At 37.4% G+C, this 15,642-nt stretch overlaps 1 protein-coding gene across 1 annotated transcript; it reads left to right on the top strand.

The window, feature by feature from the left end:
• The first annotated feature begins 10,229 nt into the window (after positions 1-10,229).
• LOC110893465 lies at positions 10,230-11,057 on the top strand. Its single transcript, XM_022140571.1, has one exon. It carries the CDS (start codon positions 10,230-10,232, stop codon positions 11,055-11,057), a length of 828 nt encoding a protein of 275 aa, XP_021996263.1.
• The last annotated feature ends 4,585 nt before the right edge of the window (positions 11,058-15,642 follow it).

Raw genomic sequence — 15,642 nt, forward strand, 5'->3', positions numbered from 1 at the left:
ATTAAGTCCCATTCCTTGATTTTTATTCTCGCCAAAGTCCCGAATGTTTCAATCATTTAGAGATGTGTAGTAACCGGAAGGGTAAGATACCGTTAATCGCTTCTCGACGAGAGTATCTTACTTATAGGCCAAAGCAAAATATCTCTAATTCGAAAGAACTTTCGACCAACTTTGGAATAGACGACGTTTCTCTACCCGAAACAATCCAAGGTTTTATTGAGCCTCTCTTTTATGTATCTCAATTTACATGTGGTTTTATACTTGAACGTTCATTCATTTCCAAATGTCGTTTTAATCATTTCGCACGTTATCGCAATCACAAGCAATAATAATCCCTCGTGAACAAACTAAATTTACGATGCTTTCGATTATTCATGTTATGCTATGTGGAATTCATGACTATGCTATATGAAACACTTTTATGCTATGTAAATCAAATTGAACCTTTTATGCTATGTGAACCTTTATGCTATGTGATTATTTCATTTTTCTTAAACAAACATTATGACCAAGTCTCACCTATTCCCTCTTTTCGAATTCGAATTATTTTTGAGATTTCATTTTCTACGCATATATCGTACAAATACTTTATCATACATTTATACATTATTTACATGCATGATTTCACATAATTTTATTTATACCCCTTGTAACAATAAATGGAGACATATCATCAAGATGGGAGTGATTTCCTTACCTTGACGACTAACTCCGTTTCTTTTCTCATCTTACAACGGCCTCGCCAACGTATTAGGGGTGATTCCCTTACCTAGGTGATCGTTACCAATATTTTCCTTAATAGACTATATTACGTAAACATGATCACGTTTATATATAAATCGTTTATCATTAGCCAAATCTCTATTTATTTCAGCATGCATTGTTTATATGAACTAATTCCTTATTCAACAATCTATTTTCTTATGTAGCTCACACACACAAAATTCTTAACCTTTACCATAAACGCTTATTCTTCGATTTTCAAAATTTACAAAACGCTACTTATCAACCTAGTTGGTTTAATAAATCCATTGCCCACGAAATTTTGTACTCAACGTAACTATTGAAAAGACTCATCTTATGTCTTTAAACTAGAAATTTTCTATTTTCAATTTGGAATCAAACCGACTTTTCACGCACACCTACAAAATACAACCAATGTTATTTAATCATTTGCTAAAAATTTCTTTCAAAATCAGTAAAATGTTTTATTTAAGACGCCTTTTCATCAATCACTAAGATCGTATACCAGAACCCTCTTCTTAAGAATTAACGTTGTCACAAAAATCTCTAAACTTCAAATTTCTTCTTTGATGCAAGATCATTTAAAATGATGCAAACTTATTTACTTCTAGAACCTTTTCAACCATTATTCAATACGTCGATTTAATTTAAAACGTGTGGGCAAGGAAACTTCATAAGAACCAACCAACTTCAACGTATGTAATTTTTTTTTTTAAACAAGAGTAGCATTTCCTTTTCGTTCACAAAGTATAACACACATAACCAATAGATATTTTATACTCTCTTTACATTTATGAACTAGATTCTATATTTCATGTCAACCCAATCTATTTTGATTTTAATTAAACTTCACGCTTTGCTCAAACAACAATACATGCATACTATCTTACGTGTTTTAGTTTATATCTCGCGTCAGTTTCGCAAATACTACTCATTTTTGTTTTCTACTATACTCAAAACTTCTTAATCTTTTACGTACTTAAATTCGTATATTACGATTAATACCATATACGTAATCGTTATTTATTACATTCATATCCATATTCGTATTTACACATCTTGTGTCTACACTTATATTTATACTCACACATTTATGTTTATTTTCATAATCATATCCATATTCATACACTTTATATTATACTCATGTTTACAAATTATACATTTACATTACACTTATGTCCAAGTTTATATTCATGTTAATACGATTATACTTACACCCACATTTGTACAATTACGTCTACACTAATATTCATATTCATGTTATATGGTAAGAAACAACTTAACCACTCTAACACCTAACTTATTTAAACGTTACTGTAGCAATTCCAAATGTGGAAGAGGGGGGGTACCTCAAGAGTAGCATCCAATTGGAATATGAATGGAAACCACCACAGTGTAAAACTTGCAAGGTGTTTGGCCATGGAATGCATGAATGTCCTTTACAACCTGCCGATGATAAGGGTCCGAATACTAAAGATAAGGTGGATGACCAGGGTTTTAAAAGTGGTAACAACAGGAAGAAAAATAAGAACCAGCAGTTTAGTGTGAAAGAAAAACAACGACTTATCTACCGACCAAAGCACATGAACTCAACAAGCTCCGGGGTACCTAAAGACACGAATGCTTCAAAACCGAGTTCCTCAGGAGGTACGATTGGTTCTAAGGGTCCGGGTATTCGAACTTCTAATACTTTTGATGTGTTAAATAATATGAATGATGAATACGGCTCTGAGATGGATGAGGTGAGACTACACCCGAATGTGGGGGGTTATGATTTTATGAATGATACTCAACCAAAGAATTCGAGTTCCACAGGTGCAAGCACACCTGCTCAAGAGGTTATTAATGGATAGTATAGCAGCTTGGAATGTTAGGGGTTTGAACCATCCCCTTAAGCAAAAAGAGGTTCAGAAGTTTGTAAAGGGTAATAACTTACAAGTGATTGCTATTCTGGAGTCGCATGTTCAGGTGGAGAAGCTTGATGGGGTGTGTAAGAAGGTGTTTCGGAATTGGGATTGGACATCGAATGGTAGATTGTGTAACAAAGGTACGCGAATTATTCTAGGATGGAATGTGGATAATGTTGACGTATTGGTGGTGCACGCTACAAACCAAGTCATGCATGTTCAAGTCCATTTTAAAAGTGATAAAACTATGATAAATGTGTCTTTTGTTTACGCTAGTAACAGTGATCAGGAGAGGAAACAACTTTTGGATTCGATGAGAATGCACAAGAGAGTAGTTCAGTCTAGTCCGTGGATCATTATGGGGGACTTTAACGTGGCCCTGAATCTGGATGATAAGTGCATGGGATCGTCGGATGTAAATGCAGCTATGAGAGAGTTCAATGAATGTGTGAACTATGTTGAGGTGTTTGACATTAGAGCTCATGGGATGCACTATACGTGGAATCAACGACCAAAAAAAGGTATTGGAATTCGAAAGAAGCTAGACCGAATCATGGCAAATGTGAGTTTTGTTGATAAGTTTGTGGATGCATATGCCATGTTCCTTCCGAATGGTATTTCGGATCATTGTCCGGGGTTGTTGAAAATTCAAATGGCCAAACAGACTAAGCCGAAGCCGTTTAAGTTTACTAATCTCTTGACACATAAAAGAGATTTTTTGGATGTGGTTACCAGTGGCTGGAATATGGAGGTTAGTGGGGTTCCAATGTTTCGTGTTGTCAAGAAATTAAAAGGGCTCAAACACCCGTTCCGAGTTTTACTTAGGAAACAAGGTAATTTGCACAAAAAAGTAGCTGATTTAAAGTCAGAATTGGACGATTTGCAAGGCAAGTTGGATGCGGATCCTTTCAATATGCATCTCAAAGAAGCTGAATCAGTGTGTGTTATGAAATACAAGGAGGCTACGATAGATGAGGAGAGATTTTTGAAACAAAAAGCTAAGCAAAAGTGGCTTGAGGCTGGGGACTCTAACACCGCTTATTTCCACAACGTAGTGAAATGTCGCAACCATATCAATAAAATTAACTTCATAAAAGATACGGCTGGTAATAGTTATGATGGAGACGAGGTTGCTACGGCATTGGTTAATCACTTCCGAGATTTTTTGGGCAAAGAAGGGGGTATGGCTACCCGAGTCAATCAGGATTGCTTCTCGGTCTCTTTGAATCCTATTGTGGCAGAATCCATGTGTAGACCAATTGTTCCAGAAGAAGTGAAAGCTGCTATTTTTTCTATCAACGAGAACAAGGCCCCGGGCCCCGATGGTTTTACGTCGGAATTCTTTAGAAAATCTTGGTCGATTGTTGGAGGTGATGTTACGGCTGCTATCATCGATTTTTTTCAATCTGGTAGGTTGCTTCAGGAGATCAATCACACATTTCTAGCTCTAATTCCAAAGGTCTCTACTCCCGGAATAGTTACTGACTATAGACCTATCTCGTGCTGCAATGTGATTTATAAAGGAATTAGCAAGATTATTACGAATAGAATTCTTGAAGGCTTAAAGGATCTTATAAGTGATAATCAGTCAGCGTTTGTTCCAGGTAGGAGGATTTCCGACAATATAATGTTGACCCAAGAGCTTATGCATAATTATCATCGGCAAAGGGGTCCCCCGAGATGCGCTATGAAAGTTGATATTCAGAAAGCATACGACACTGTGGATTGGAGATTTTTACGAGATGTTTTACATGGATTTGGTTTTCGGCCAAGGTTTATATCGTGGATTATGGAGTGCATTACTACAACGTCCTTCTCCGTGAGTGTAAACGGTAATGTTTATGGATACTTCAAAGGCAAACGAGGCTTACGACAAGGAGATCCTATGTCTCCGTACCTGTTTACAATGGTTATGGAAGTCCTAACGATGATATTAAACAAAAATGCTCAACTTGACCCGTCGTTTCGGTTCCACAACAAATGTGAGAAACAAATGATTATTAACATGTGTTTTGCAGATGATCTCATTTTATTTGCTAGAGGGGATGTCGGCTCGGTAAAGCTTATTATGCGTTCCTTGAAGCAGTTTGAAGAGTGCTCGGGTCTTGTGCCTAGTAATGCGAAAAGTACCATATTTTTTTGCAATGTGCCAGATTCGACCAAGACTAGAATAGCTGAAGTGGTTCCTTTTGAGGAGGGGAAACTTCCTATTAAATACTTGGGTGTGCCTTTGATTGCATCACGTTTGTTACGAAAGGATTGCAAAGTTTTGGTGGAGCGTGTGGATAAACGAATCAATGACTGGAAGAACCGTTTTCTTTCGTTTGCTGGTAAGCTTCAACTGGTGGTTGCTGTGCTTTCTTCGATACATGTTTATTGGGCATCGGTCTTTATTCTGCCAGTCAGTATTATAAAACAGTTGGAGAACAAAATGAGAGAGTTTTTATGGGGTAATGGTTCGGGTTCAAAGGGTAGAGCTAAAGTGGCATGGAAGGAAGTGTGTCTTCCAAAGATGGAAGGTGGGTTGGGCATAAGGCGGATATCGGATGTCAATAAATCTCTGATGGCGTATCATATTTACAGCATTCTTTCGGGTAGGAAGTCGTTGTGGACTACCTGGATAGAGTTGTATAGACTGCGTGGCCGGAGTATATGGGACATACCGGTTCAAGTCAATTCTCCTTGGGGTTGGAAACGTCTTATGAAATGTAAAGATATTTTTCGTGAGCATTTATGGACGAAGATTGGTAATGGTCATCGCACATCGCTTTGGTTTGACAAATGGACGTCCGAGTGCCCGTTGCAATATATAGTGACTCCTCGTCAGATGGCTCGATATGGGTTTAATATCAAATCTAAAGTAGTTGACGCGATTAGTGATGGCCAGTGGCTTTGGCCGGAAGCTTGGAGAAATGTTTACCCGATCCTATTTCAGCTCCAACCTCTCAACTTGGCGGATACAAAGGATAGAGTCCTATGGATGAATTCGGATAACAAGCTGGTTCCGTTTTCATCTAGGGAGGTTTGGGATTCTATTCGATGGCGTGATCAGCAAACATCATGGACAAAGGTTGTTTGGTCCGCTTTCAATATTCCAAAACATGCGTTCCTTTGCTGGCTTATTCACAAGAAGAAGCTGTGGACACAAGACCGGATTCTTCGTTGGAACCATACGGTTACAGGTTTGATGAATCTCATGTGCTGTTTACTTTGTTATTCAGGGGTAGAGAACCATGAGCACCTCTTTTTTGAATGCCCTTACTCGAAGATGGTATGGAGTAAAGTGAGAAAAAAAATCCGAATGGACACGGTTCGAGAAACATGGGATGACATCACTTCGAAACTTGTAGCTGCGGCAAACTCGAGATCGGTTTATGCGGTGGCTAGTAGATTAGTGGTGGCAGCTTCGGCTTATACTATATGGCGGGAAAGAAACTCGAAACTCTTCAAAAACAAACTGAGACCCCCGGAGCAACTTGCTGATGATATTATCGACACTGTCAGATTAAAGTTAACTTCTTTCAAGTACAAGCAGAATGTGAATGTCAAGCGGTTCTTGGAAGAATGGATGATGGATAAGGAAGAATTCTTGGATGAAGAGTGAAGACCATTTTGTTATGTCATTTGATGTAATTGGTTGTTTTTTGGTTTTGTGTTTCACTCTTTAGTGGTATGCCACTAAGAGAACTAGGGAGTATTTTCAGCTTCCTACTTGTTTTTATTTATATTTATAAAATCACCGGGGTAACCCTTTACCCAAAAAAAATATTCATATTCATGTTTATACACATACATTCTACTTATACCTATATCTGTACAACTATGCTTGAACCTATATTCACTCACATGTATATTCTCTATTCATACTAAATTAATTATGATTACACTTATATTCATAGTGATACTCGCATTTATACAATTTATGTTATACTCGTACTCATATATATACTCTCACTTATACGATTCATATTTGGTTTCACGTTCGCACATTTTTGTACTCACATTTATACCCGCTTTTTACACACGTTGTGCTTATGCTCGTACTCTTGTCATACGTTCTGGTGTTTATGCTCACATGCGTACTCATATTTAAACTTATACTATGCTCGTGATTTATTCATACTTAAAATTTATACTTTCGCACCTATACGCGGGCGAAACCCGAGGGATTCGCTCACGTTGGTCTTATACTATTTAGAACGCAAACATACTTATATGTTACCTTTTTATGCACACGCGATCTTATTTTTCAAAATTTATGTATACCTTGATTCATACGCAACTAGTACAAGCTATGCGGATCATGCGACAATTAGTATAATCGCGGGTGCACACGGGATTATAGTAATGACCGTATGAGAACCATAGAGTGTACTACTGTGTATGGTAAGGCACAGAACGTAACATTGCACGAAATATGAAACAGATGCAACGTGGTCAAAACGTGGTGGATACGCCGCTGGTACTTCCTATATATAAGTGTTTTCACCATGTTACCAAAATTTCATAAAGCGTGCTATGAGAAATTCAGTGTTTTACAGACCATTTAGACCTATTACAACCTTAGACAACTCACAAACACATTATATCCGATTATCCATGACAAGGCTTCATCTTTAACACGCTACTTTCATCTATCCAATACTTATATCATTCTTATACATGCATTCGTTTATTTAGAATCAATCGTCCACTTCCATACTTCTAGTATTCTTCATTATTTTCGTCTTTTATATGAACCTCGTTGACAATTAAGTCTGTTAAACCGCCGTCCTATTCTTATTTCTTATATAGACGTACTTAGTAGACGATTATCACTTTATTCAAAGTACTAGGCTTTGTCGTTCTCCAAAACTTCATACTTTTCAAAACGATTCAAATTTTCAAGGTCTCATTTCTTAATAATCACCTTATTGCCAAAACTTTTTCAAACCTTCCGTCTTCCTAAATTTCGGGACGAAATTTCCTAAAGGAGGGGAGACTGTAACGCCCTGCGTTTTCATAATTTCCCTATTTAGAAACCATTGCTTGAAATTCTATTTTTGGAAACCTTGCATTCTTGTGGTCGTTCCTTTCTTTGTAATCATTATAAAATCGAGACTTGGATCATTAATGAAGCTTATATTTTGTTACATTTATGTTAAACGCATTCTATATATACTCGTATGTTCGACTTGGCGAATCAATCTATGTTTAATCATGATTCTTGGAAACTATGTGTGAAACTTGCAATTAATCTAAACTTATGCATTGAACGTATTTTGAACGAGAACGACACTTGATTTGATACTTATACGCGTGATTATACTTGGTTTATACTTCTCATACTTAATCATGTCTAAAACTATGCCTTTATGGCAAATATGGCCCTTAAAATACCCTAAAAGCATCAATTACACAATTTCAGGGGCCAAATTGTAAAAAAATGAAACTTACCCAGAACCATAAAAGGCTCACGGCCCGCGTGAACTTAGCCTGAAACTTCAGGCGGGCCGCGTGGGGATGCCAGATCGGGAAAAAACACAACAGCTGATTATCTACGCGAATTAGCACGAAATCCTAAGTTCTAACACTCCCCAATCACCATTAAGCCACCTCTAAACACCTCCAATCATGCTCAAACTCCTTCACTATAAATATACACCTTCTCCAAGCATTTCTACACTTTCAACACTCACAAATCACTCCAAATTCACTCTCAATTCAGCTGTAAATCTGCATTTTCGGACAGATTCATACTCTTGCACAAAAGTGAGTATAACTTGCTCATTTCTTAACGAAATCACTCGATTCTTCTTCCTACTTGCTTGGATAATCATGGGGTTTGATTCCTTGACTTCTCCTTGGAGAAATCAGACCTGGAATTGCTCCGAAATTGTCCACAAACTTTCTGTTTTGTTTCAAGTTCTTCAAAAGTTTGTTTAAACTCATCCAACTTGTGTCTAACACATCTCAAGCCTATGTCCTAATGCTTACAACCTCTCTTATGGTTGGTAAAGCTTAAAAACAAGGTTGAGACACTATAAATCAGAGGTTAAAACCTCAAATACTTTCTGTTTTATTAGGGTATTTCACCCACAAGTCATGTTCAAGCTTGGTTCTTGATGAGAAGTGATTATGGAACAACTTGGGTTGTTCCAACATAAGATCCTCACATGATTTGATGATTTCTCTTTAGTTAGATTGTTTGTATTATTGTACTAAACCTAGTTCGTGACCCTCCTTGGTTGTCTTTACATCAAGTGAAGTGGTGAACATTCAAGGGGTCCCTAAATGGGAGCATGTTCTTCCTACCCCATACATGACATTCATGAATGACTCGAGGTACCTAAACGAAGATCCTAATCTTCTACCTCCTACTTGAAATATTGAACTTAATAATATGTAATACTTAAATATATATACACACACATTCGAACCTTTAATACTAAACTTGTGTTTATATGTTAAAGTAGTAGAATGACATCTAAGACTTAACACTCCAAGTATGATTCTAATGGGCTTACTACCCATGAAATACAATATAACCCTAGTGGTTACGTAGTGTCATATAAGAGTATAAGTCAAGGATGATTATTTTGATATCCTACTTTATGCTATGTTAAACTCCAAATTATAATCTTCCGTTATACGCCAAACTCACACACCTACGTTTCCTCGTGTAGAAGGACAAGGTGCTCCAAACTAATTCATCCACCAAACTTGCTCTCGGAACTTCAAGTCAAGACTTGTAAACCGTGAGTATACTCGAACCCATTTTTACTTTTAAACACTTTGGGTGCAACATGTATTCTATATTAAACGCACGCGACACTTGAAACTTATTTGAAACATGCTCTATCCTTTTAAACATGAAACATGAAACTTGTGATACTTGAGACTATTTTGTGCTATGTGAACGTTTAATCCTTGTGTGTAGTTCCGCCTTAACAATGGTAGCGCTATAGGGGTAATGCACCTCCCCGTTAGTCTTTGGGGTATTGTTAGGAGGAGACATATTAACCTCCCGTGAAACTTTGGGTTAGGTACATTAACGCATTGGAAACTTGGGCTATCAGTTGGACTGTGTAAACTAGCATGGTTGAAACTATTTTAAATTGTTCATGTTTTTTTTTTTTTGGGGTAAAGGGTTACCCCGGTGAATCTATTAAAATGCAACCGCAAATAAGTACAAGTAGTGAGGATGTGTTCCACACTAATTCATATACAGGACATGCCCTATATATGTAGAACAAATAAAAACCAACGACCTATGACACCCCATAACCTAGTCTACTAAACATCATGTTGGATATGAGTTTTTATTCTATTATGCTATGTAGACAAACTTGTATACTCGCTCTTTGCTTTTGCATTGAAACTCTATTTTAATACATGTTGCAGGTTGAATATTGAAGTATGGATGATTGATGAAACAAGTTTAGGGTGGACTAGATACACACCTAGATTTATCTATCTTTTGATTGTTATGTTATTTGATGAAACAATGTTGTTATTCCCTTTTGAATTTTGTATGTCATTCGTCCTCCCGTTTGGTCGTCAATCAAAAGCGGTACCCAAACGAATATTTGGAGCGACATGTGGTGTGCGAGTAGCCCTCTTATTTCCTTTATCTCGCCTAGAAACATAGCGAATGCTGGTTTTTCGCTACGGTCAACAGTTGCGGATATGATTGATCAGGAAGGTAACTGGAGATGGCCTCAAGCTTGGCTTGATCTTTTTCCAGTCTTAATCACAATAGCGGTGCCGACAATTGATTCTAATGGTGAGGATACGCTAGTATGGAAAGATGTGGAAGGTAAGACACAAGACTTTCAATCGGCTTGTGTTTGGAATACAATTCGGAATCGGGAAGAGCAGGTGCTATGGGCTGATATGGTTTGGTACACGCAATGTATTCCTAGGCATTCATTTCATCTATGGTTGGCATTTAGAAACAAGCTCAAAACGCAGGATAGATTGACTATTTGGGAAGCGGGTAGTCATACCAATTGGAATTTGATGTGTTGTCCGCTGTGTAACCATGATAGAGATACTCGGGATCATCTATTTTTCCTATGTTCTTTTGCGGCGAAGACATGGAATGAAGTCAAGAAGCTGGTTACTTTGGGTAATGTTGATGATTCATGGTCGTCGATCGTTTCTTGGGTGGAGCAACATGCAAAATCCAAGAATGCGGATCATATTGTGTGCAAACTATTGATTGCTGCTTCGGCTTATTATATATGGCAAGAGCGGAATAACAGGCTTTTCAAGAACAACAAAAGAACGGCTGATCAAGTGGCTGAGGTTATTAAGTCTTCGGTTCGGTTGAAGCTCATGGGATTCAGATTTCGGCTTGCTTCGGCTAAACAAAGGATTTTCAAAAGATGGAAGATTGAAGATAATGGAGCGGACCCGGGCTAGAGTCTAATTTCTTTTTTTTGTTTTTTCGGTTGGGTCTGGTTGTTTGTGTTGTGCGTGTTTTGACTGGTTACGTTTTTGTTGGTTTGTGGTTCTTGTTTTCCTAGGCTTGGTATGTCAAGTCTAGTTGGTGTGTTACACTGACACACCTTTGTACTGATTGGTTTCTTTTATAAAACTTACCGGGGTAACCCTTTACCCAAAAAAAAAAACTTAAGTAAATATTGTCACATAGTGTTATGACGTCCCTAGCAATCTATACACACTTCGTCTCATCCCGATGTTTCCGCCATCGGTTGGGGTGTGACAGATGATGGGCCGAATTATTGAACGATTATGATTGTGAGATAAAGTATCATCCAGGCAAGGCGAACGTTGTGGCGGACGCCTTGAGCCGCAAAGAACGTGTAAAACCTCTAAGGGTGCGAGCCTTAGAGATGACCATACATAATGATCTCACTTCTCGGATATACGATGCTCAACAAGAGGCGCTTAAACCAGAAAATATACAAGCCGAATCCTTAACAGGAATGGAGGCACGATTGGTGCCAAAGGAGGATGAAACACTGTACTTTATGGGACGAATTTGGGTCCCGTTCTTTGGTGAACTACGAACAATTATTTTAGGTGAAGCACACAAGTCAAGGTACTCTATACATCGGGGTTCGGATAAGATGTACCAAGATTTAAAAGAATTTTATTGGTGGCCTAAGCTTAAAAGCGACATTGCTGCTTATGTTGGGAAATGCCTTACATGCGCCAAGGTTAAGGCGGAATATCAAAAGCCTTCGGGTTTGCTACAACAACCTGAAATTCCCGTATGGAAATGGGAACAAATCTCAATGGACTTCATTACTAAGTTACCCTGAACCTTGAGAGGCCATGATATGATTTGGGTAATTGTAGATCGACTTACAAAGTCCACACATTTTCTACCGATCAGTGAGAAGGATAGCACTAAGAAACTGGCCGAAATATATATCAAGAAGATTGTGGTACGACATGGAGTGTCTGTTTCTATTATATCAGACCGTGATGGTCGATTCGTGTCAAGAATATGGCAATCATTCCAAAAGGCCTTTGGATCACAACTGAATCTTAATACGGCCTTTCACCCTCAAACGGACAGCCAAAGTGAACGAACGATACAAACTTTGGAGGACATGTTACGTGCTTGTGTGATGGATTTGGGTGGAAACTGGGATACTCACTTGCCCTTAGTGGAGTTCTCGTACAACAATAGTTATCACACTAGCATCCAGGCCGCCCCGTTTGAAGCATTATATGGACGAAAGTGTCGGTCCCCGCTATGTTGGGCGGAGACCGGGAATAAACAACTCATTGGCCCGGATTGGGTACTGGAAACCTTAGACAAGATCATGCAGATACGAGACCGCATCAAGATGGCTCGCGATAGACAAAAGAGCTACGCCGACAAACGATGCAAACCATTAGCTTTCGAGGTTGGAGACATGGTATTGTTAAAAGTCTCGCCTTGGAAGGGCGTAGTAAGATTTGGTAAACGTGGAAAGTTGAACCCACGTTACATTGGACCCTTCAAAATCCTGGAAAAGAGCGGAACAGTTGCATACAAGTTAGAGCTACCAGAAGAACTGAGCAGTACGTTTCACGTGTCAAATCTCAAGAAAAGTCCTACACAAGAGACGGTTGTCATTCCAGCAGATGAGATACACGTCAACGACAAACTTCAATTTACTGAAGAACCTGTTGAGGTTACGGACTGGAAGGTCCACAAGACACGCAGGAATCGTAGGAGGCTAGTTAAAGTTCGTTGGAACTCGCGTCACGGTCCCGAGTATACGTGGGAACGTGAAGATCAAATGAAATCCAAGTACCCTCACCTGTTTCCAGACCCCCTGCAACCGGTAGCATGACTCGAATTTCGGGACGAAATTCTTCTAACAGGGGGAGAATGTGACAACTGGCAAAAATAATGGTAATTTCGTACAACTTAAACACTTGTTTTAACGTTAATTTCTCTCTTTACGATTTAATTATTGCATGATTAGATCGTATAAGTTCTAGCAATCATAGGACATGGTTAAAAATGCTAAACAATATTAACACAATCGCCAGGTCGCGAGAAAACCGCAAACTATGTCCTAATATGTTGGCAAAATGCTAAAAGCACTATTCACCTGAGCACACTATTCATGCCAGCAAGTTCTGAAAACTGGCGGAACAAGCTACGAAGGGCATGAACGCACTTCATAGTTGAAATATGAATAAAAACCCCTAAATAGGGACACCAAACACAAAAACACATTTACTTTCCGGTAAATGCACTTAATTTCACTTTATCCATTATGCGCCAAAATACCACCAAAACAGAATGTCCGCGGCACTAGAAATTAACATTTTAACGTCCGTAGAACTTGTAAATAACATTTTACATCATAAATAAGCTTAGGGATATCAATGGGATACTCGAAACATTTACTCCCGGTGTCACGCCGCAACCTTCACACATTGTCCAAGTTCTAGCCGATAGGCGAACCAATTATATTTCTACCAACCAATCTCCTAAACTAAAAAGGGTAGCGAACTAGTTAGCGATATTTTGGCGTCGCAAACGCCTCGAATAAACGCTATAGTGTTGATGGTAAATTAAAACCATAGCTCCCGGTATTACACTATAACTTTTGTATATCGCCCGATACCGAACGGGTGAGCATACTAGTGGTATTTTTACCATTCAAAACTTATACCCACTAAACTAATAAACTAATTAGAGTTCATTTAAAACTCTAAACTATTTTTAACACCCTAATTACCCTACCTAAATTGATTACCTAAATATCTAGCATAACATATTTATATATCTAAATATATATGTGTGTAACTAAAAAAAAAAGAAAAAAAAAAACAATCCTAACACCCCTTGGTCATTTACGGTCAACACAAGGGGCCCACATGCCCTTTGCCCATTCTTGGTAATCTTGGTAGGTTATGGGAGCATGGTTGCAAGATATGATATTGACCATTTTTTTTTATAAACATCATTCCTTAACATCACTTCACATCATCATTTCATCTTTCAAAGAAAAATAAAATCACCAACATTCCTTCCTCCCTCCCTCTTGGTTTCGGCAGCCCCTAACCCCCCTAAACCCATCTTTTTGATCCACTAGACCCACCAATTTAACCACAAAATTCTCATTTCAAGATCATCCATGGAGGGTGTAAGCATGGAGCACACGTAGGACCATGTTTGGAGCTTAATCATCTTCTTAATCATCCTATAATCTTTTGCAAAATTGTAAGCTCTCACTAACCATCTTTTTAAGCTTATTATTATGTCTAGATCAAGGATGTACAAGTTGATCATCTTGAAATCAAAGAATAAATTCACTTAAAACCCTAAACAAAACTTAAACAACTTACTAATCATGATATATTATGTGATTATTATGTATTTTAGACTTGTATGAGTTGTATGATCTTGCTTATCTTGGTTAAAATAAGTTGTTTAAACTTATAAGTTAAGTTGAGCATGTTGTTTATTTAGTGTAGTAATTTAAATAAGTGATGATCTTGTTATATTAGGCTTAAAAATACGATTTAAACAACTAAGTGTTTAAATCATGAAAAATCATTATCATTATGTTTATGAGCTTTATGCATATATGTGTTAAACTTGAAGGATTAAAGACTATAATGGCCTAAACTTGATGTTTTAAGAACTAATAAATGTGATTTTTTTTAAAGTAACAAGTGATTTAAGATATGGTTATAAAAAAAAAACTACATTTAGAAAGTCTTAACATGCAAGACATAAAAGTCTTGAAATCTTTTTCAGAAAAATGAATATGTAAAAGCTCATGAATTTAGGGAATAAATGGGGATATTTGGTTACTTGAAAGTATGGATTGTGAAGATTAGTATGATAATAATGTTAATGGTAAATTGAAAATGATTTTTTTTTAAACATGTATTAAATACATGGGAAAAACGCCATAGTTTAGAACTATGACGAAATTTATAAAAATTTAATCGCGATTTAAAAAGAAATTAATGGGGTGATTAGCATGGTTAATCGTGATTAGTAACTTTAATCGCGATTAACGACCTTAATTGTGATTAGACGAACCCTAATGACAAGGGTTAAGTTTTAACTATCAAAGAGTTTATGTTGACACTAAAAGGTATTTTTATTAAATAAAGATGGGTAAAGATTTCAAGGATAACAAATATAATTTTTGGAGAAAATTATATGTTTATATTCTAAATACTTTATTTGATGTATAAAATGTGTATATTATGTGTATGTATTAGCCTTAGGAATACATACCAAAATGTTAAAAATAATACACATGAATGATATACACTCACAAATAATCGAAACCTCGCTAACGTTCGCAAGTATGACGATAGCCGCAAACCTTCACGAGCACTCGAAAAACACTCGTGTAGGACCATAACTCAAGGCACGAGCATCGGACGACCCTTTTTGCATAATCGGCGAAGCGGACCATCTCGACACCAAAAATATAAAAACAACTTACGGCGACAATTATAATAAACAAACATATTCTAGACACTCGAAAAATTTACATACACGACAACG

Source organism: Helianthus annuus, chromosome 12, assembly GCF_002127325.2.
Source record: "Helianthus annuus cultivar XRQ/B chromosome 12, HanXRQr2.0-SUNRISE, whole genome shotgun sequence".
NCBI classification, from domain to species: Eukaryota; Viridiplantae; Streptophyta; class Magnoliopsida; order Asterales; family Asteraceae; genus Helianthus; species Helianthus annuus.

Coding starts and splice junctions, on each gene's coding strand:
- LOC110893465 (XM_022140571.1), top strand. CDS start 10,230: ATGTGGTGTGCGAGTAGCCCTCTTATTTCCTTTATCTCGCCTAGAAAC.